The 24,560-nt window shown below is 38.7% G+C and overlaps 1 protein-coding gene across 1 annotated transcript; it reads left to right on the forward strand.

Moving 5' to 3' along the window:
- Positions 1–1,808: 1,808 nt before the first annotated feature.
- Positions 1,809–21,661, forward strand: LOC139722136 (uncharacterized; the record flags this gene model as incomplete). Its single annotated transcript, XM_071633451.1, has 12 exons — positions 1,809–1,862; positions 2,309–2,404; positions 3,432–3,548; positions 4,654–4,942; positions 5,448–5,724; positions 7,841–8,077; positions 8,590–8,666; positions 10,271–10,378; positions 11,265–11,479; positions 19,474–19,542; positions 20,314–20,409; positions 21,403–21,661. Coding segments are annotated over 12 exons (1,894 nt in total), but the record flags the coding sequence as incomplete, so codon positions are not given.
- Positions 21,662–24,560: the final 2,899 nt, after the last annotated feature.

The raw sequence follows: 24,560 nt of genomic DNA on the forward strand, positions 1-24,560 counted from the left end.
CCGGAGACATACCTTCATTCAATGACATTTGGAAAAGTTCACAGTAGGGAGTTGCAAGCTGTTGGGCGCAGCATTTTAATAGTTTAGCATGTATCTTATCCGGGCCCACTGCTTTGTTCACTTTAACCCGTTTGAAAAGAGTCGCGACTGTTTGCTGGTCAACGCGAGGGGGTGTGACGCTAAGCTCTTGTAGCTCTGAACACATTGATGTGACTTCGGCAGAGAAATCCATGGTGTCGAAACGAGCATAGAATTTGTTAAGTTCATTCGCTGTAATAAGGGCACTGTTTGACACAAATGCAGAAGCCTGTTTCTTCTTCTGATTAGATCCTGTTAATGTATGTAAACATTTCCATGCTTCCCTCGTGTTATTTGATCGAAAACACTTTTGAAGTTTCACTTTGTATTTCATTTTCGAACTTGCGATTTCTTTCGTCACTTGTTTGCTTATTTCTTTCACTTTATCGAAATCTCTGTTTTGAAATGCGATTTTCTTTGCATGAAACAGCGCCTTCAGTTCTTTCGTCACCCATGGTTTATCATTTGGATAACATTTGACCGTCTTGTTGGAGACATGAAGCTCTTCACAATTTGAATTGAGTATACGTAGAACAAGATCCTCTGTGACTTCTGCCAACTTCAATGTATACAAGTATCTTATGTTTGATATTTCTAATCTGCAGTAATGCCCATGTAGGTCCTGTCTCTGGCATTCAAAGCTCTACTCCAGCTTCAAAGATGTGATCGGCTGCAGATGCTCCCTCTTCATCAAAGGGTTGACTTTTCCACATTCACAGGTATTCACCAAGTCAAAAGAATGTGTTATGTCTGGTTAACATTTTGGTAAAAAAAAAAAAAAAACAATGGTACCCACACTGTTCATACAACTTGCTGCCAATATTCTACATTTGTGAATATCATGAAAAGAGTGCACTCCCTTTAGTACATGTCCAGTCATGTAAAATTTTACCACACTATTCATTTATATACAGTGTAGCTCACACATTTTGCTGTTCCGCGATTGAAAAAAAAAAGTTACTGCTTCATTGACTCTTCCAGTAGATGTTGCCTGGAGTGCCTAATTCTGATTGTAACGTTGCTGGCCTCTGTCTCTGTCATAAACTTGAAATGTAACGTTTCTGTTTCGTCCCCTCACTGATGAAGTTGCAACAGGGAAATGTGGCAATGCTACAGTCCACCAACCTATTCATAATGAATCTTGCACAGCTGTAGACTCTGTAGTAATTATAAGTCATCAAATACTACAGAGATTCCAATCCCAAGCACCTTCTGATCTGGAGATTCTCCCGCCCGAAACCCCTAGCAAACGGGAGACTCGCAAGCTGATGTGTGTGAAGCGCTAAGTTCCTAGGGTTCTAGATGTTCTCTGGTGCTGTATAAGGCTTATTTTTTCAAGGTACGATAGCAATAAGTAAGAAATCCTTTCCACCGGGAGGCACAGAGCCAGGGCGGGAGAAATCAAATCTCCAGCGGGAGAACGGGAGATTTTGCAAAAATGGGTTTTTGGCGGGAGAGTTGGAGTCTCTGATACCATCTTGAACTTCAACCATTTCAATGTCAAGGTTTGTTGATTTATAAAATCTAGTAGACATTCTATGCTCTGTCATTTTGAAGATCAGAGTGAAAATTATAATGGGCCATCTTTCTGAGGTCACCCATCCTCTTTATTGGTTTCTGTAATGTACTCGGCCGGCAGATGACCCTCTTTGCATTCCCATGTTTTTATCTATTTCGTTATATATCTTTTGCAACAGATATATGATTTTTCTTTCTCTCTCTGTGACCAGTGATTCGGATGCTCCATCATTGCCGTCATCTATTTCTTCAATACGAAGTGCAAGGTAAGTTGCATGACAAAAATATATCTAGACTTCCAAGCCCGATTCATCTGTGCAAACGTACAATCGTATGTCACAAAAATCTTTTCAAAAAGTTTCAGATTTCATATTTCATTTCATTGTTTCAACCCTCATGAAGTCAGGCTATTTAGTTATATGTGACAAATGAATCAAACTTTATGCTTTGTTGTGCTAATTTGCATGATGTTTGCACGTAATCAGATTTTGTGATTTTGCGATAGCAACACATTTCGCCTAATGGTTGGGGATGGGGGAGTGGACTCGACTCCCCTCCCCAGCCTAGTTAGGGTTAGATTGTTCTTTCACAATTGAAATTCCCTTGATGAACTTTTTTATTTGGAGCTAGATTTCTGTGATCATTGTTATGTCCATTGTGCATGAGCCCTTTAAATTTTGTGCTTATTTTCTGGTACACTGTACATTGACAGCTCTGTGCATCCCCCAGAGCAAGGAAGTGGAGGGAACTTGGGCCATACATCAACAGCAACTGAAGCAGCCTCAGGAAGAGATTTGCAAGAATTGGAGTAAGTACATGTAATTTTATTGTTTGGCATAATATTTGACAGAAAGTTCAAATGGATCACATTCTTTCTTTTGAACTTGACCATTTGGAAAATGTGCAGTTGAATGGTATTATCTGAAGAGGGATGCCCTCTCTGCATACAATAGGGGTATTACCTTTATTACCTTACATGCACTGTATGGCTTACAGGTACAGCAATGTTTTACTTGGGTCAGTCAAAATAGTATTGTTGTTAGTATTCCTTTTCCTCCATATCTTGGGAATGGCTCAAAGTACTGTGCCTTTATAGAATGTAGTACAATTTGTCATTGCCTTAAGTTATACCTGGCAATGATTTTCTTTAAAAAAAAAAAAAAAATTGAATAAATAAAACATGGGTCATGAAGTCAAAATTGAAGGGTCAAACTTCACTGGTATTACTATTTTTCTCCATAACTTGGATATTATCGTATGCATGATGTAAACAGGTGTACACGTACGTGCATAACTTTGTGATGATTATATAGGGAAAATGTGTGTTCTTTGGTGAAAGATTTATGTGAAATGTAGACATACAATACATTGTATCGCATTTTTTACCATATATGTATGTACATGTATTAAAAGATGCTAAAAGTACTGTCATGAAGTTGTAGTTACCAGTTGGTGACTATTTGGAGAATTATGGGCCATGGAGGCCTTAAGAGCAAGGGTGAAAGGACTAGTTCAAACACTCATATTCTTGTATTTGTCTTATATTTTTTAGCCATTCTTTCAAATTCAGCCTTGTTCAAGGAAAGTAGTCACCCAGCACACTGCTACAAATACGCCATTTATATTTTTTTTCTACATTTTTTTTTTGTTGCTAATTATATGAAAGTATCATCTCACACTGTTAAACACAACTGCGGCCCTAATGGGACAACCATGCAGTTTGTAAGAGGCATATTAGTCAACATAGGAACGTATCAATATTTCTTGCTCTAGTTTCATTACCATTGAGACTATTCAGTCCATATTTTAATGATTTCTCTCACTTTTTGTTGCAGTATCAGCGTGAGCTTTATTGAGAAAGGGGATTTCATCTTTCCAAAGGAGCCTGAAGAGCCTGCAGATGACAGTGAGGAAGAGTATGTGCTAGATGCCAAGGCATTTCTTCAGCTAGGGTAAGCTTATGCTAATGATTATGAATAACATAGTGAATTCCCATTATAACAATACTGTTTTAAGGAAATTCTGGTTACACCAGCATAAAATAGCAGGTCCAAAAATCTATTCTATGTCACTTTGTACACTTATATTTCCTGTTTGATGATATAGAATTTCATTATCGTGTAAGGAAATCGGCGGTCCCCAGAACTTTGTTATAACAGCAGTCGCCTATGAGGGTGAAAAGAGCCGGAATGATAATGAACTGTGTGCTTTTAACAACATATGCTTTCGCAAATTATTCACTTTATGTAATCATGTGTACTCTTGTTGTGATTATTTTTCACTCTGATCCCTGATGGAATACAATTCAGCTCACAAATTGCTCCTTTTATTTGTAGTTCACGTACAAAACTGATGAGAAATGTCATTTTACAAAACCTAAGCCTGTTGGTTATATTCATGGCCTTGAGTTATTCAGTTCATATGAAATTTAACAATATAACAGTGATTACAAAAAAAAAAGAAGAAGTCATGTTGCAAACCATACTTGCTATTATTGAGATTGTACAGAAAGGAAACTTGCTTTTTAAAATGCTTTCATACTTACCAATCTTTGAAGCATATTTTATGTTTATGATTTTTTTTTCAAATTGTGATGGACAGTGGTTAAAAAGTTATAACTAATTACTCAGTCATAATAAGAATATACATGTTCCTAAAGTTCACAAAATGAATGACCTATCTAGCCCTGTTGTGTCTGGTAGAATTCTTTCAGATTATTACCAAGCAAAAGGGGAATACAGTGTATAAGCATGAGCATAAGAGCATGGTGTATATTGATGTTTTTGTTGCCATGGTTATTGAAGAATAATGATGATAAAAAAATACTTCTGGATCTTTTTTGGGACATTTCACTCAAACAGATGCTAGCACACACAAAATTAAAAGAAATGTGAGTATTTCTTCTCGCCATGTGTTCCTGTGGTTGATGTCTTGATCAAAAATCATGTAAAGTTTTCTTATGCGGCTTAGCATGAGAAATCAGTCCTTGGAAAATGTTCACTTGTACAGTGCATTATAAACATTCACTAACCAACAAATTTATGGGTTGTTTCTTAGACCATCTTGCACCAATATGGAGAAATATGGGGAGGAGGAACAAGTTATGGGAGAGAACGAAGCAGAGAAGCCGGAGGAAGAGGACGAAGAAGCTGTGATGGAGACAACCAGATCAGGTATGCATGTCAAGCTCCGTGCAGAGGAAGCCAAGGATGCAGAGCTCTTTGTCATAACTAAGAGCCGTCTACAAGATCTGGTCCAGAAAGCCAAATCTACATGCCACAGCTGTGGCAGCAGAGTGCATGCCAACATCAAGTCTACAAGAGGTTCCGCTGCACATGTAACATGGGTATGTGTTGTCTTATTGTCCATACTGTTTGTGTTTGCCTCACCAAGTTGTTTTTAGATTTAGCATTAGAAAAACTGTTGGAATGGAGCACAGAGGTTGGCTCTTTTTTTACAAGATAAAGGTTAAGAAGGATTGGCGAAGAGTGGAATCTAACTTGCAGTTAACATCATGTTTAACATAATTCATTTAATAGACATAAACAAGCATATTTCATGTGCCCCTGGTGAAATGTCTCTGTTTGTGGGAAAAAAAAATGAAACGTGTCTATCAGATTGATACAAGTGTATGTGTGATGCATGTTTGATACATGCATACTGTAAATGTAGCTTATATTTTTCAGATCATATTATCCCTCTGCAGAAAAAGTGATGATGATCGTATTTAAGCATACTACTTGTTTCTAATGAGGTTATTTCCTTCATGTAAGTATGTAAAGTGACATTGATAATTTCTCAATATCAAATGCATTTGTTGTCAATAATTGTCAATTCAATTTTCACTGCAGGAATGTCCACTCGGCCATGAGACAAAGTGGTGCTCCCAAGAGGTTATAAATGGGAGCCACGTTGGTGATATGAAGCTGGCATCTGCAGTTGTGCTATCAGGCAATAACATCACAAAGGTTTGCCTGATGGCACAATTTGCAGATCTCAGTTTCATCTCACCATCTACTTTCTTTGCCTTGCAAAGAAAATATATTGCACCGGCCATCGAAAACAAGTGGGAGGACATTCAGCGTGAGACAGTGGAGAAGCACAAAGGCTCTGGATTGGTGCTGTGTGGTAAGTCAAGAAACAAAAAGCTCATAAGATTCAAATGCTTGGATGAGCTATTGCAGTTGCTTCTGTTTGGTGTCTGCCATCTTTTGTGTAATCCCTCTATACCTCATCTTCTTCTACAAAATTGATAGTATGATTTTAACCGATGTTCTAATGATGAAAAGGGGGGGGGGGGGGGGGGGGGGTTATTACCCACACCCTGAAGCAGTTTTGTCAAGATGTGTTGTAGGTGAAGATTATAAGGTGTTCATGGCAGTGGGTAGAATACATGTAGCTTCCTTTGGCCCATACAGAGGGTGCAAGTTTGGAGAGGAGCAAGAATTCTTTGTGACCGACCACAAATTCACCTTTATTGATGGAAAATACAGAATGTATATTTGGGTACGTTGTATAAGCTGTCCATTTGACCATCAAATGACTGAGGATGGTAAACCCAAAAGTTGTTATTTTTTTAATCCAAAAAAGGTTTCTATGTGTATCTATTTTTCAGAGGGGGGGAGGTTATCCCTGGTATTTAACTGTCTCAATTGAGATCTGACTTATTTCAGATAACATTCAGAAAAGTAAGTACACACATTCATTACAAAGAAGTCTGTTATGTATGCAACAAATATTTCAAAGTTGTGTGTAATTCAAATTTCACAATGTTTTTTTTTTTGTATGAAACACATTACATTTGCTTTGTTACACTTCATGTGAGTTCCATTGTTGTAAATGTGCTCACGTTTGGTTACCTGTGAAATCATGTATATGTATCATTACATCTGAAACCTCGCCATGCTTTATTCAATGGCTCTTTTTTTTTTGTGAGGGGGGGGGGGGGTGGTAGGGATGGGGAGGGACAAAGGATAAATGTGATCGGAGCAACAAAAGGATCTGAAAGTATGAGTGGACAATTTTCTGAAAATGATACGACATTATTTCCTCACTCTTTCCACTCTAATTTAATGCAATAACACTGTATCTCTTGAAAGTACTCGGTTGCAGAGATAGTGATTTTGTTAGCGCATGTCAAGTGGTTTAGGAAAACATCATTTCGAGAAAACTGCTCTGACGCTATCACGATCAGGGGGAGGCAACATAGATTTCACCTCTTGACAGTTGAAGGTCAGATCATAGCAACTTCCATGATGTTCATTCAAGCTTGGCGCCAGCGGTTGATGCATGATCAATCAGTAACCGGGATTCGATATACTACCGACTGACCAATACGGTCACTTCTGCATTGCTAGGGGAGGAGTCTGGCTTTTGCTAAATCCAAATCCTCAAACACCTTTTTGTTCCATTGAAAGTTTGAAAATCATTCTAAAAAGAAATATGCATTTATTTTCTTTCTTTTGTTCATGTAATTTCTAAATTTTAGCAGGTGAAAAGCGACTACAGATTATCCCGAAAACAGAATTCTAATCGTTTTGACCTGTTTTGATGATCCAACTCCAAACTTGATTTTATTGGTTCAGCTGTCAGCAAATGTAGTTCCTTTTGTTATGGTGGTTCACAAATTTTGCTAGTGTGCATTGTGGAGCTAAATGAGTCAAACTGTATACTTGAATATAAGTCATAATTGCATGATTGTGCTTTGAATTACACACAGTCTGACATTTCCTATCCAGCCTCCCTTTATCTGGATCTTTCTATGTGGATGCAATCTCGTGATTTTTTATTTTATTTTTTTTAACTTTACGATTATGTGGGATAGTTTATTGGGAATTTCTACACAAACTCATAAATTGCATATTATTCCAATAATAATCAAGATACATTCACATCTAAACTTCAGCTACATAATATGCATGTACAAATTCCTCCATATTACCGCAAGAACACGAACAAAAAACTTTTTCAATTACAAATGTAAATCAAGGTGAGGTATACACGTAGGTGATCCCTCATTGAGACCAGCTGAGGGGGACGTGGCATGTACGTGTTAAATACATGTCATGTAGCTACCATTTGGGGAGAGAGCTTTGTGACATTGAGTCTTCCATATTTTGCCAAATCTGTTATGCAAATGGCACCGGTCACGTCATTATCCGGATAGGAGAGGTCAGACTGCAGTCACATCACTCTCTTTGGACACTGTGAAGTGTGTGTAACAGCTTACTTTCTCTTTTAACAGGTGATGGGAGGAACGACAGCCCTGGCCACAGCGCCCAATATCTGACATATACTTTTATGGACCACCAGACCCTGGACGTAATCCACATCGAGTTCATGGACAAGCGAGAGGTGTCCATGAAAAGTCCAGTAATGGAAGCGAAGGCTTTCGTCCAGGGTCTGGTGGCCATTCGCCAAAAGGGGCTGGAGGTGGCGGAAGTTATCACAGATGCCCACTCGTCAATTGCGAAGCACATGAGTAAGTTTACAATGACTATAAATTCTCTAATTACCTGTGCCACGGAAGTATGGTGAAGTTTTCGTCAGCAAAATGTTTTTTCTTTGTTTGTCTTTATGCAGAATAGCTATGAAATTTTTGAACAGATTTAAATGAAACTTGTAGGAAAGTTGATAATGACACAAATGAGAAAATGAAATCTTGGTAGTGATCCACAAATTTTTATTGGTATTTGAAAGATTTAAAAAAAAATCTTTTGGTAGATAGGATAAAGTTAGATATGCGCATATTTGAGGCAAGGCCCAGTGTAGCTGAAAGCAAATGATGTAAACAAATAGCTTCCACAGTGGAATATCAGCATGCATTTATGGATGGAAATGAACTCCTAGATAGCGTTTTGTGCCCTCACAGTACTTTTCTAGTTTTCAGATTGATTCCTTATTCCTTGTCCCTATTTTTCTGGCTCTGATTTTTGTACATGATACCGACAATTTATGACTCTTCTTTGCCATTTTGTGTTTGTATCTTTTCAGGAGTGAATGAGCCAGACGTCAAACACTCTTGGGATGTATGGCATGGGGCCAAGAATCTAGGAAAAAAGCTGACAAAGGTAATGCAACTGGTTTATAATTCTATAAATGTAGCCATCTGTCATGCACTGCAAAAGTGGAAATTTTCGCAGTGTTTACATTTTTTTGCGCGTTTCGTGTAAATAGAAATTAGTGACAAAATAAAAGGAGGCAAATATATATAGTTGCCATATATTCCAGTATTTGATGTTTTTATTCCGCATAATTAAAAACCTTGAAACTCTTCTTACAAGGCCGAGCATGAAAAATTATTTGCATGAAAATATGCGCATTTACAATACTAGACAATGCTACATACATCAATTGATTAATCAATATATCAATATATTGTAATTTCTTATCTTCCCAATACTTTTTTGGGTCTCTCTGTGGGTCAAATCAGTGTATGTTTTTTCTTTGAAAGATTGTTCAGTTTGTATGTTGATTACATATGGCTGGAATTATATGTATATTGTAGAAGTTGAGATGCTAAAATGAATCACGAACAATGTAATGTAACTCTTTTATTGACTTTGTGTGGAGTCTCGCAACAGCATTATCATGGTGATAGTGTCAGGTGAAATGATTGCTGATTGAGCTAAATGCAATGTGGCACAGATGTTTGTTCAATCAATGATGTGTGAGACACATTTGCAATAGTTGAGGAAAGTGCACTGCCATGGAAACAAGACACCATTGCCTCCTAATTATGCAAAAGACTTTCAAGGGATTGTGTAGTTTTGGTTGAGATGAGGATTAGGCTTTTAACTTTTTGCGAGACACCAAGAAACTACCTATGAAATGATACAGGTCATACCATTCCAAGAAGATTTTAGAGTATATTAGATAAAAATCGGTGTTGGAATGGCTAAAACATCAAAAAACAGGGTCAAACAAAGTGACCCTATTTGCCCTGTTTTGGATATCTCAGCCATTTTAAAACCAATTCTCATTAAATAAGTGTTGAATCCCTCTTTTAATTACATGCTCCTTCATATTTCATAAGAGGTGTCTCATTCATCTCACCAAAGAAATTAAAACCTAAAGGCAGGTCTCAACCAAAATTGTGCGATCCCCTTACGATCTCACTCTTGCCCCAGTTTTGCAGCAATTCACAAACTTTGCACTCTTAAAAAATGGATATAAAATTGTGCAAGTCATATTTTTCATGATGAACAGAATGAATGTTTACTATGCTTACGGGGCATTCCTCGTCCCATAGAATACAACAACAAAATCATGTAAAGCTCTTGCCAATTGTCAGTTGTTGTTTTTTGTATCAGTGTTCAAGTGTGAATTACACATGCAGCTCTAAAAAAAAAAAAAAAGCTGAAAATATTGAAATGCCTCTGTTGTTTGTGTAACAGAAGAAATTTGGTGTTTATAGTTGTGTTGGTTGTGTTGCAATTATTCATTTATTCATTCATTTTGAAAAAAAAATACTTGTAGGGATATTTTCTAGTTGATACGTCTTTGTCAAATAATGCTGGCGACTTTTTGCCTGTATCGCTTGGAATAAGTAATTACTTCCAAGTTTATTAGTTTCATTTCCATGTTAAATCAATAAATGTTTACTCATGATATTTTCCTAGCTTGTTCAATACCAGCAACTTTACATTTTTTAATGTCAAATTCTTCCCGACAGGTTTCTGCCAGAGCTGCCACTCGAGGTCTTGTCTTCTGGATCAGGCATGTGCTCCTACATTTCTGGTTTTGCGCCAGAACATGTGCTGGAAATGTCAACATGCTTAAGGTAAATTGATACCTTTTGTGTATGAAATAGTTTGCTGGGATGGACGCTTGAAATAAGCAAAGATAATCTGGATGGAAAAGTCTTGAAGTTCATTTTTGTGGCAGGGATGATGAATTATCATCAATGTTGATTTGAACTTTTAACAAGACATAATCAACCTTTTTTTGGCTATGAGTTGGCTAGAAAAATAGATGAATAAATAAAAAATCTGCAAAATTATTAACACATGCACAAACAATCTCAGAGAATTGAAAATCCACATATGCAGTAATTCATGTGGGTCTGTTGGAACATGGACCTACTACACATATGGACATGGAGGTCTTACTTTGATCCCATCGTCACCACCGCCACCTGATTATGTGCACTTTGATGAAGACATACAGATGCTTGGACAATGACGATTCTGTAATTGTGTATCACCACTGACAAAAAATTTGTTTCCCCTCATTTCGGTCCTATTTGGCTGAGATGCCTTTTCAGACTCGACTGCCTTTGAATGAACATCAATGGTGGGGGGTAGCAAGCCTGAAACTAGGACAAATTTTGTGTCACAAGAATGGTAATTACTGAAGTTGACAGTTTTACATCTCTGAATGGTGAGACAAGCATGCCGTCTACTGATACTGTCCATGTTTACTCTAAAACAATATGCGACAAATGGGGAAAAATAGATTACAAAGCACAGTCAACCTGCCAGAACTGACAGCCTGACAGAAACGGGTGCAGAATTAATTAATGAGCAATGCATGTTCATGGGTGTGGTACATGTAGGTCCATGGTTGAAATAATTTACACCCAGAGTCATCAGCGCTCCACGTTTTTATTTTGAAAGTGGTTAAAAACCCAAATGTCTGTGTTTTTCTTCAAATATGTTATATTCTAGGCAAAGTGGCATGGTCTCACCCATCATGTGACCAACAAACACTCTTGGGTGTCGGGCATGTATGGCCCAGCTGAGTGTGAGCATGCACCTCATGACCCTGAGAAGGAGCAGCGGGAGGAGTGGCTCCAGCCAGGCAGTGACTCCTACAGGGCCCTCGTTGAAGTCGCCTATGACAGCAAGTTCATTGAGAAGTTGTCGTACTACTCAAACTTCAGGTAAAGACTGTGTGACTAATCATCTTTCAGAAAAAAATAAAAAATAAAATGAATAATCCTTAAATGGGCTAAAAGAATGATGGCACAAGTTAATAGTGTCGATAGTGTCACAAATGTACACACTAGTAGTTATGTACACGTACATGTATGATGTACTGTATGCCTGGCTGTTTAATGTGTATGTACACAGGTGGACCAGATTAATGGAGAACATTCTATGTGGTATAGATATAGTACATACAGGCTGACCAGATCAGTGGAGAATTTTCTAGGTGGTATACAATGTAACTACACAGTACATGCATGTAAGAGGAAATACATTATAACTCACTCAATCTAGAATGATTTCACCCTTTCCAGAATTTTCTGGGAAGTGCTTACATATTTGGCTGAGTGAGGCACTGTCCCTGTAGCCCAATGTGATTGGTAGTTATTCTTGGTAATGATGTTTTGTACATAGTTAGGCAGTGAGTCATCCAGGTTTCCTGGAACTTGGACTGGCTAGTAGGTTGGAGAGAGTTATAGAATGTGCTAGAAGGGGGTGAATGGATAGTATATAAGCCAGAGGAATTCTGCAGTAGGCAGAGTACCCAACACCTCTGCTCTGAGAGTTACGTCACTTCTGGCTCTGAAGCGACTTGTTATAGTCAGTCCTGTGTTACCTGCTGACCTGTTATGTTTGAGGAGATACTTGGCCTGGGAGACATTTTGCCTGCAGAGAATTAATGTGCCTTCATTGGACTCCATATTTTAATGTCAACGGACATTGCTACGGCAAAGCTGTGACGGGCTGGATTCCTAGCTGGACAATATAAAGTGAATCATCATTCAACGCATCGACTGGACGTGGTCGTTGGATTCTGCACATTTTGCTGGGAACATTATACTGTGGATCTAGTGTGGACATCTATGTACCCTGGAATTATAACGCGGACTATTGTAACCTGTGCCTCTGGATTTAAATACGTCGCAGGAATCATTCATCGGTGCATCGCGGATCATTCATTTGTGCATCGAACATCGTATCTGGACACTATCAGGGAACTGTAGCGACTTTGTGATAGTTTGGACGCATGTAAGTGATTCCATTACCGATTTGTAATTGTTTCTATTGATCATTGTTGTACTGATATGACGCCGATTACCCGTCTGTACCCACAATATCACTGTTAATAAACCGCCTGAACATCAGTTGATTGTTTCTTTTGTGCGATCATTCTCGGAGTGATTTTGGTCGTAACAAAATTGGGGGCTTGTGTCCGAGAAGTGAATTTAAAGCCAAAATTTAGAATTTGGAACGTTCCGGAACTTAGAATATTGGTACAGACATAATACCAGTTGAATTGATTGTTCAATTGTATATTGTGTGTATTACAGTGTGACAATGTCAATCAGTACAATGGATGTTCAGGCATTTGTTCAGAGGACAGATTTGTCCCTCAAAGATTTGCAAAGGTTACGCAAATGTGATTTGACTGCTATTGCACAGCATTTAAATGTAGATGTTCCACAAGGTGCAAGAAAGGCAGAGATTCTTGACTTAGTAGCTGGTCACATGGAGCTCAAAGAAGAAATTGATACTCCAGATCGAGCTCAAATTTCAGATCAAACACGGCTTGAGCTTGCTAAATTGGAAATGAAGGAGAGAGAAAGAGCAAGGGAAGTAGAACTGGAAAAAGAGAAGATGAGATTAGAAAGAGAGAGGGAGAAAGAACAAATGGAAATGAGGAAATTCGAAATGGAGCAGCAAATGAAGTTGCGTGAGATAGAATTGACTCATGCACAGACTGTTGGAAATCGTGAAAGGGCTCCCTCTGAATTTGATTTGGCCAAGAACATTCGATTGGTGCCAAAGTTTGAAGAAAATAGAGTTGATGCATATTTTGTGTCATTTGAGAAGGTGGCTAACAGTTTGAACTGGCCACAGGAATTTTGGCCCTTGCTCCTTCAAAGTGTGTTTGTCGGCAAAGCAGCCGATGTGTACTCATCTCTCTCTGAAGAGCAATCACGTGACTATGCTACAGTCTAGAAAGCAGTGTTGAATGCTTATGAGTTGGTGCCAGAGGCATACAGACACAAGTTCAGAAATTCGTACCGCAGACCAGGCCAGACACATGTTGAGTTTGCTCGTGAAAAAGAAATGATGTTTGATAGGTGGTACAGATCCCTGAAAGTGGATCAGGACTTTGATAACCTACGTCAGGTTGTTCTCTTGGAAGAATTCAAAAAGAGTGTTGCTTTCAGTGTGAGGTCACATTTGGATGATCACAAAGTGACAAATTTGCATAAAGCAGCCTTGATGGCTGATGAGTATGAGCTGACCCACAGAAATGACAACAGACCACCTTTCAGGAATTTCTCTGGAAATAAGAGAGATAAAAATCAGTCGAGCAATCCAAAGAATGCTGGTTCTGAAAAAGGCACGAGTTCTGAAACTTCATCGGCACCAAAGCCTCAATCTGACAAAGGGTCCAGTACAAGTGCAAATGTTATCAAATGTTTTCACTGTAACAAGACAGGGCATGTAAAGTCACAGTGTTGGAAGTTGCAAAACAAAACAAAGAAGGACTTGGGATTTGTTATGTCAAAAAGTGTCCTACCCGAAAACAGTGTCCCGTTCAGTGAAACACAGGCCATTGAAAGTCAATCTCCCAAATTCAAAGATAGGATGAAGCAGGTGGATGAGAGCTATCGTAGCTTTTTGTTTGATGGTGAGGTGGCCCCATGTACCTCTGGTGAGGCAGGTAAGCCAGTGGTCATCCTGCGGGATACGGGGGCCTCTCAGTCGTTGATGGTGGATGGTGGTATGACTTTTCCACCAGATAGTGCAGTGAATGCAAAAGTCTTGATTCAGACTGTTGATGGCAGTTATATGTCAGTGCCACTGTATAGAGTGGATTTGAAGTGTGACCTAGTTTCTGGTCCTGTGACTGTTGGAGTTGTTCCCGAGTTGCCCATGGCAGGCATTGATTTCCTGTTGGGGAATGACTTGGCTGGGGACAAGGTGGTTGCGTCTCCAGTTGTTTCGGATAAACCAGTGGTGGTTGCTGAAACTGAGCAGTTGCAGGAGGAGTTTCCTGGGATTTTCCCAGATTGTGTTGTGACTAGGTCTCAGGCTCGTAGAGCTGTTCAAGATGATGCGGATTCTGTTGATGTGGAGGAGAATTCCGGTGTTTGGTTGGCAGAAACCTTTTTCAAGGATTTGAATGATGGGGTTGCTGTATTAGGCTCCAAGGCTAACAGTCATGGGCTGTTTAGCAAGTCTTCCTTGGTTGAAGCACAGCAGGCAGACTCTGAGTTGAAAGGCTTGTATCAGACGGCGTGTTCTGAGGCTGAGGCTGAAAAGGTCCCTGAGTGCTATTATGTCAAAGATGGCATTTTGATGAGGAAGTGGAGACCTCCCCATAGGCCAGCTGATGAGGACTGGACGGTGGTCCGTCAAGTTGTTGTCCCTCCCTGTTACCGCGGTGAGATCTTGAGGATTGCTCACGAGTTACCTGTTGGCGGCCATTTAGGCGTCAGAAAGACAAAGGATCGGATCATGAGGCATTTCTATTGGCCAGGGTTGAATGTGGATGTGGCTGAGTTTTGCAAGACTTGTCACACATGTCCGGTGGCTGGTAAACCACAGCATTCAGTGAAGCCGGCGCCATTGATTCCGATACCTGCGTTTGAAGAACCATTCAGTCGGGTTCTAGTTGACTGTGTTGGACCTTTGCCTAGGACTAGGTCGGGTCACAAGTACCTCTTGACAATCATGGATATGTCTACACGGTTTCCAGAGGCTATCCCATTGCGAAATATCACTGCTAAGACTGTGGTAGATGCTCTAGTACAGTTTTTCACTAGGTATGGGTTGCCCAAGGAAGTGCAGTCTGACCAAGGGTCAAATTTCATCTCAGGCATATTTCAAGAGGTGATGTATCGTTTGGGTGTGAAGCAGCTGAAGTCGTCAGCTTATCATCCCCAGTCCCAAGGTGCGTTGGAGCGCTACCACCAGACCCTAAAGACAATGATTAGGGCGTTCTGTGAGGAGTATCCCGAGGATTGGGATAAGGGCATCCCTTTCCTACTATTCGCAACGAGGGACTCCCCAAATGAGTCGACGGGTTTCAGCCCATTTGAGTTGGTGTACGGTCATGAAGTTAGGGGCCCACTGAAGCTCATCAAAGAGAAATTCATGACTGAGGATGATGAGGTCCACCTACTTGACTATGTGTCAAAGTTTCGTGAAAGGCTTTCAAAGGCTTGTGAGGTAGCTAGGGAACACTTGAAAGTGTCACAAGACTCTATGAAGAGAAAGGCAGACAAAAATGCCAAAGCCCGAACTTTCAACCCAGGTGACAAAGTTCTTGTACTGCTGCCCATACAAGGTGAACCACTGAAAGCCAAGTTCAGTGGCCCATACTGTGTCAAAAAGAAACTCAATGATGTGAACTATGTGATCAGTACGCCAGACAGACGAAAAGATCAGAGGGTGTGTCACGTAAACATGCTGAAAGAGTACTATGAGAGAAAGGCTAGTCAGCCGGTAGGTGTAACCCAGGTGGTAGAAGAAGAAGTAGATGAAGAGGGAGAAGCTCAAGATGAGAATGGAAGTGAGCCCTCTAGTGCCAGGTTGTCTAACTCAGAGATGTTAGGGAAAGTAGATGAGGCACTGAACTACCTACCTGAAAATCAGAGGAAAGATGTGACTAGTCTGTTACATGAGTACAAAGAACTGTGTAAAGACAAACCAGGTTGCACCCCTCTTGCTGTACATGATGTTGATGTAGGAGATGCTGACCCTATCAAGCAAAACCCTTACAGGTTAAACCCGAGCAAACTGCAAAAAGTAAGGGAAGAGGTTCAATACATGCTAGACAATGACATAATAGAACCGAGTAAAAGCAGTTGGAGCTCCCCAATCGTCATGGTGCCCAAACCGGATGGGTCTCAGAGATTCTGTATAGATTACAGAAAGGTGAATGCCGTGACGAAAACAGACTCTTTCCCCATTCCCAGACTAGAAGACTGCATTGACAGGGTCGGAAATTCTGCATATGTCAGTAAAATAGACCTTCTAAAGGGATACTGGCAAGTGCCCTTGACTGACAAAGCCAGAGAGATTTCTGCCTTTGCTACACCAGATGGCTTGTTCCAATGCAAAGTAATGCCATTCGGCATGAAAAATGCTCCAGCCACCTTCCAACGGCTGACAAACCAAATCATTGCTGGACTTGACCACTGTGTAGTATACATTGATGACATCCTAGTGTACAGTGACACATGGGAGGAGCACATTACACACTTGCGGCAACTTTTTGATCGACTCCAGGAGGCCGGATTGGTGATTAATCTGGCAAAGAGTGAATTTGCAAAGGCCAAAGTGGTGTATCTCGGGCATGTAGTTGGTCAGGGACAAGTATTGCCAAGAGAAGCCAAGGTAGAGGCTATACTAGGCTTTCCCATCCCCCAATCCAAGAAGGAGTTGCTCAGATTTCTGGGCATGGCTGGTTTCTACAGGAAATTTGTACCGAATTTCAGCACTGTAGTCACCCCCCTAACAAACCTGCTGAAGGGCAAGGCAAAGTACACCTGGACTGATGAGTGTCAAAGAGCCTTCGAGAAACTAAAGGCAGTCCTTGCTAATGAGCCTGTTTTGGCAGCTCCTGACTTCGCAAAGCCATTCAAGGTGGCAATAGATGCTAGCGATGTAGGAGTGGGAGCGGTTTTGCTCCAAGAAGATGAAGAAGGCACTGAACGACCAGTTAGCTACTTCTCCAAAAAATTGAACACATACCAGAAGAAGTACTCCACAATTGAGAAGGAGGCTCTCAGTCTCATCCTTGCCCTCCAGCAATACGAAGTGTACTTGACAAATAGCAAAGGGGAGATCACGGTCTATACTGACCACAACCCCTTGGTCTTTTTAGACCGGTTCAAAATGAAGAACAACAGGTTGTTCAGATGGAGCTTGATGACGCAGCCATATGCACTCAAAATCAAACATGTGGCAGGCAAAAACAATGTAATTGCCGACGCTCTGTCAAGAGTGTAACATGAAGAGAGTATCAAAGGTGAAAAGTTTTCACCGCATATTATTTCCAGTGTATGTGTTTAGCATATTCATTAATGTGTGCAAAACAGTTTGATATGATTATATAAGCTCCGAGAATCCAAGCAATATCATTGTAAATAATATCCATGAAAAGAGAACATGGAATTAATACAGCTATCCAAAAGGCATGTGATAGTATGTGATTATTGTTGCTTGACTTGGACTTTACCTCACATTCGTTGCAAATAACAATGAGAAATTGTGAAGGTAAAAGAAACCCTTGCTACAGCAAGGCTTTCTTTTTCCCATGGGGGATGGTGTCACAAATGTACACACTAGTAGTTATGTACACGTACATGTATGATGTACTGTATGCCTGGCTGTTTAATGTGTATGTACACAGGTGGACCAGATTAATGGAGAACATTCTATGTGGTATAGATATAGTACATACAGGCTGACCAGATCAGTGGAGAATTTTCTAGGTGGTATACAATGTAACTACACAGTACATGCATGTAAGAGGAAATACATTATAACTCACTCAATCTAGAATGATTTCACCCTTTCCAGAATTTTCTGGGAAGTGCTTACATATTTGGCTGAGTGAGGCACTGTCCCTGTAGCCCAATGTGATTGGTAGTTATTCTTGGTAATGATGTTTTGTACATAGTTAGGCAGTGAGTCATCCAGGTTTCCTGGAACTTGGACTGGCTAGTAGGTTGGAGAGAGTTATAGAATGTGCTAGAAGGGGGTGAATGGATAGTATATAAGCCAGAGGAATTCTGCAGTAGGCAGAGTACCCAACACCTCTGCTCTGAGAGTTACGTCACTTCTGGCTCTGAAGCGACTTGTTATAGTCAGTCCTGTGTTACCTGCTGACCTGTTATGTTTGAGGAGATACTTGGCCTGGGAGACATTTTGCCTGCAGAGAATTAATGTGCCTTCATTGGACTCCATATTTTAATGTCAACGGACATTGCTACGGCAAAGCTGTGACGGGCTGGATTCCTAGCTGGACAATATAAAGTGAATCATCATTCAACGCATCGACTGGACGTGGTCGTTGGATTCTGCACATTTTGCTGGGAACATTATACTGTGGATCTACTGTGGACATCTATGTACCCTGGAATTATAACGCGGACTATTGTAACCTGTGCCTCTGGATTTTAAATACGTCGCAGGAATCATTCATCGGTGCATCGCGGATCATTCATTTGTGCATCGAACATCGTATCTGGACACTATCAGGGAACTGTAGCGACTTTGTGATAGTTTGGACGCATGTAAGTGATTCCATTACCGATTTGTAATTGTTTCTATTGATCATTGTTGTACTGATATGACGCCGATTACCCGTCTGTACCCACAATATCACTGTTAACAAACCGCCTGAACATCAGTTGATTGTTTCTTTTGTGCGATCATTCTCGGAGTGATTTTGGTCGTAGCAATAGATAATTATATATAACATATAAAATATTGATTTATAGGAAAAATGCATACATATGTGTGTGTGTGTGTGTGTGTGTTTGTGTTGCTCATTAATTCATAGAGAGGAATAATACTGCAGTAGACTATACCTCATATTTGAAATTGCTAATGCTATATGTAAAATATCTCCACATTTAATTTAAATTGAAGGTTATCTGTAAATCCAAGGCTGCACACTAGCACTGGTCCGAGAGTCCCTGACCAGTAAAACGTCAGTGTTTGACTAGTAACTCTTTTCAAGAATTTACTAGCAATAAATTGAAGAAAGAAAAACAGGTAATACCTTCTGGAAAGACAGTTAGGACCAGTAGAAGTTAGTGTGCAGTCCTGGTGAATCAGACATTGTTTGAATTTTGTTTATTTGTGTGTTTTTCTAATCTTCTAAGTATTAGTATCCTTTTTCTAAATATTTTCAATTGTGTTTTGTATTAATTGTTCCCATTTTCTAATTATATAGGCACACAAGCACATGGGAGTCTTTTCACAACCATATCCTCATGTATGCATCAAAGAGGTATTCCTTTGAGTAAGTTCATATTTTTCTTTCCAAGAGTGTATTGTTGATACTGGTATCAGACAGCACTAGCTTGTACATTTGAAATGTAACACATGTAGTACTAATGAATATGAAGGTAGTATGATGCAGTGCCAGATATAAAACATGTAATATTACACATGTCAATAGTATGATCAAGTATGATGAGAGCTTCGGTGTATAATTCATCTCATACAAAATTTAGCCATTTGCAGTTTATGTGATAACATACATTCTTGTTAGGTTGAAGTCCAGTAGCTCCTCCAGTTGAGAGCTGTGGAATTCAAAATTCAAATAAATATTTCAGTTCAATTAGTATAATGCAAAATTGATTGTCATTGTTCTGTACATCCTTTTACAAAGCCGCAGTTTCTGTGATGATAGCTGAAATATGTGTATATGTCTCACATGTGGGCCCAAGTTCACAAAGGTGGTTTAGAATTAGACCATGTTTCAAACTTGTATCATGATCGCTAAAATAAGTGAAAAAAAAGTAGGTTTACCCTTGGACATGCATTTCATAGTAAACATCTGTTGGCGTACGCAATCTGTCAGTCATATTTAGAGGAAAAAAACATCTATGGTGTATATTTAACCCACCTTCATTTATTTTGTGTCAGAGGCTACACACATAACTATATGTACACATAACCACATGACACACACTCACTTGTAATGATCTATTCCAAGAGTGTATGAATACTGTAACATAAGTTTATATAGTATATAGTTTTGATGCTAAGAGAATTCTTTTCTCCCCAGCTACCAGGCATACAGAGCTAGGAACTTACTTGCTGTCATCGACTATATGGCCCACAAAGACAGGCCCATGAAGACTGATGAACAAGGCAACCCAAAGTGAGTTCACCAGGTGACATTCTTGGGACAGAGAAATGTATTAATTTTTATTCGTGTTTTTTTTTTCTTTTTTTTTTTGTAGTGGTTAGTGATACTTTCTTAGATATATTACTGATATGATATACAAATGGTAAAACTATTTCTCATTTGTGAAAAAGTATGCTAAAAAAACAATATGTGAAATTTCCTTTTACTGTCAATGGAGTGTCAAGTTTTTTGACGGAGAGGTTCCATACACATTGCTGCATTTTCTCAATGGATATTAGATTTTGGCTTACATTTTCCGTCATTTAATTGCAATTTTTTTTTGAAAGGGAAACCATTTTAGGTTGTACAGTGATAAAATTCGTCTTGTAAATTCACCTCATTATAAAAGAAAGCTCACTGTAATTATGATTCTATTATGTTCTTGTATGTAGAGCTATGTAATGTGCTTGTATTGATGCTTTTAGAGTTGAAAAAAAGTCTGGTTTTATATGAAATACCATAAAACAATACTGCCTCTTTAAAGTACACCTTTTCATTTTTAGAATAGATTTTGTTAAAAACTGGAAAACTGCATCATCATTTAGAAAAATGTACAATGTACTAAATTGCTGCAATACGTTCAAAACTATGAAGATGGCCCTAATTGAAATTGTGTGTAAATATATACGTCTATTTTTTTTTTTTTGGGGGGGGGGAATGGTGCTTCTTTTTTTTGATATTATCATTTGGAATGAGTAATTCATTATAGTGCTTCCCCATTGTAATAAAAGTGTTTGTAAAAAAAAAGAAATGGTTAAAATTAAGAAAGAATCCAAGCTCCAACATTATTAGCTCTGTTTTTTTTTTATTTAGTTAGTTTTTGATGAAATGAAAGAAATTTGCTATTCTCCAAGGATTTCAATGTAACAGTTGTTGACTGTATTTTCATGAGCAAAAAGTATGTCTAGCGTAAATAGTAATTTTTTATCCTGTGCAAATATGTCTTTTATATTTTATTTGTTACAGGTATGTTGCTGTGTGGTCAAAACATGCCAACAATTATGTTGCCCGCCCTGTCAAGGCCCCTAAGACCTACCCCTACATCCAAGGACTCATTGAGACAATCTTACATCGCAGGGAAGTGGACCAAGAGCCACTATTTCAGAAGGCTGTCCTTCTGCCACAAGACCCTCGACACTTGAGGCCCCGACTGGCTCCATATTCTCCGCCTCCAGTGAAAGACATCCTTGCCAGGAGACAAGGCCGAATGAGTGAATCTCCCTGAACAAACATATCTTGTAATGATTGGAAGTGTGTCAGTAATTACAATGCCAACGGGAGAATTAAGACAGTTTTGTCTTGTTACGCAGATATGCAAGGCACAATTTTGTCAGTGGTGCTAATTGTGTTTCCTATCTTCATGCATAAGAATTGAAGATCAAACTTGCACTGTTTCTTTTTCTGACAGTTCTGAGGTGTGGAATGCCATTGAAACAACATGAGTTTCAGAAATCACATCTCTGCTTCCTTTCAGAATAAGCTCTAATGGAATATGAAGAAAGTTGTGAGCATATTATTTGTAGATTGATTATCTCAGGATTTCTTTGTGCAGACAGTGCGCTTTATGACAATTTTTGTGTACATATTTGGAGCTTGAAACATGTGACATGCTATACCCATGCTGTTCAGTGGTCATACGGAAGAAGTCACATTTTGTAAATATAGTTCGTAGTCCTGTATGTAATTATGTCGGCATTACAATGCTCACTGGGAGAAATCTCATTGTGATATATTTGGTACAGTATCACACCAAGAAGATCATAGTCTGTGTAGTTGTATCAGCAAGATATACTCTGGTACAGAAATCAGTGAAAATATGACACTAAAGCTTTAGAGGTCCATGCAGACAAAGCTTGGTACAGTCGTACTTCAATTTAGGACTCCGAAAAGCTTGGTTGGCTATTCCAAGGGAAATTTTGAGGATCTACATTTCTTTCCAAATCTTCAAGCAAATCCGAAACATTTGTATGCAGTTTTGTATGAGATTCAGAAGTGCGAGGCATCATTTCGTCAGTGGTCCCAGGTTTGTTGTCATCTAAATGTCTAAGAGTTGAATATCAAACTTGTAATACACTTTTTTGGATATCATTGACAAAGTGTGGAATTCCATGATAACATGTGCCATTTCAGAAATCACTTTATCTTTGTTTTCCTTATAGAATAAGCTCTTGTTGAATATGGAGTGAGCAGACGATTTGCATATTTTCAGGTTTTGCTATTCACTTATACATTATACATGTATATATTTGTGTGTGTGTGTGTGTGTGTGTGTGAGTAGATGTTTATTGTTCGACACAAGAATCAACATTTTGTAATCATACATGTACAGTTAGAGCAGTCTTTTAATTTCATGTCTGCATTGCAATGCCCATGGGATAATCCATAAAAAGTCTCCCATCAACATGTACTCTGTAACAACATCAAGAAAATCTCAGTCTGATAACTTCCACGGTAAATCTGACTCTGGTGTGGAAACTGATGAAAGTTTGACTCCATAGCTACAGAGCGTTTAAATACATAGCTTGAATGGGGTATGTAGGAATCCAGAAATTGGTCAACTAGTAGATCAGTTTGACCTAGACATGGTGGCCAGTTTACATAAGGGCTTTCTTCAAATGCAGTAAAAAGGCAAGATAGCATTTGCACACTTGTTAGGGTATTGTGCGTGAAAGCATCAAGAGTGCCACTTTTAGCACGATCAACATAACCACTGTACACTTATTAGAAATACACTGTATAGAATACTAATACAGTTGTATAGATACATAAGTAATTTGTTTTTACAGATAAATACTCTGGAAGACTAAGTTTGTATCATAATGACTGCACCTGTTAATCGCAATATGAAAGTTAGATGCCGAAAGTATATTTATATTGGTATTCTTGTGTAATATCTGGGTCTTCGATGTAAAATATTACCAGTGTAGACCTATTTTACCTACCCAGTAATATACACTGCATACATTATTACAGTTCAAATACAAGTCTGATACCAAGTCTTTCTGACAATGGAATGCTATGTTTGTGCCATAATGATTGCACTTCATTGTGCTTGACCTATTTTATGCAGATCATGTATTACATGACATAAAGTATTTTATCTTGGCATTTTGTCCATATGCTATGAATCTAAATGTTGGTAGCATCGAACTGATTAATGTAAAGCATAACCAATGTACACAAATCATTGATATAGGTTATACTGCATAATATGTGTAGTTATCTAGTACAGGTCTATTGGTACATTTGTATTAAGTCTTGATGCCCATAAAATGTGCTGACAAAACACTTATGCATTGTACTTACGAGGTATAATGAAGGGAGTATATATATATGGTTTTTTTTAACATCACAGCATAAAAGAAAAGGTCGGCAAAATTGAAGTATATTGCTGTTTTTGTTATAACTTGGCAAAACAACATATAGATAAACATAAATTCACCATCGACTTGTAGAAAAATATTAATGCTTTTAGTAACTTACTATACTTCTGTCACCCTCTCTGCAAAGTCTTTGTGAAAAGTAAGATAAAACAAGACAAAGCACAATCTGGCAACAAATGTCAGCTAAGCTTGCAAGAGTACATGTACTTAGTATGTTAACCCAAAAATTATTTGCTGTAGCGATGAATACATGTGCATACCAGTAGTATATAAGTGAAGATGGCTTATTGGTTTCTGAATTTCTGCATAAGTCCAGTCATAATTTTTGATAAAAATGTTTTGGAATACTTTAGATTATACTGCTGTTTCATCAGTATACATTGGAAAGAAGATTTAATTTATCTTTTTGTACACAAAATGTAACAAAGCATAATCGATGTCTGTTTTATTCTCAAAAAAAAAAAAAAGAAGAATAAATCTAAATACTATTTTGACACTGTATTTCATGGTAGATAGCCTCTTTCAGTTTCTGGAGTAATGTGGTGTATAGTCACTTTTCTTGGGATTGCTAATGTTTTATGTGTAATACAAATACATTGTGTGAACTAAAACACACCCAAGCTGAATATTCCTTAACTCAGAGACTGGAGACATGTCCATTGGAGTACTGTAGTAGTTATGTATGTATACACCTTGATCAGTCTGAAGTAATCATGCTAAAACAATATACTAGAATCAGGA

The sequence above is a fragment of the Diadema antillarum genome, unplaced genomic scaffold (genome assembly GCF_040938485.1).
Source record: "Diadema antillarum isolate AM-2024a unplaced genomic scaffold, OU_Dant_1.0 scf00000158, whole genome shotgun sequence".
NCBI lineage: Eukaryota > Metazoa > Echinodermata > Echinoidea > Diadematoida > Diadematidae > Diadema > Diadema antillarum.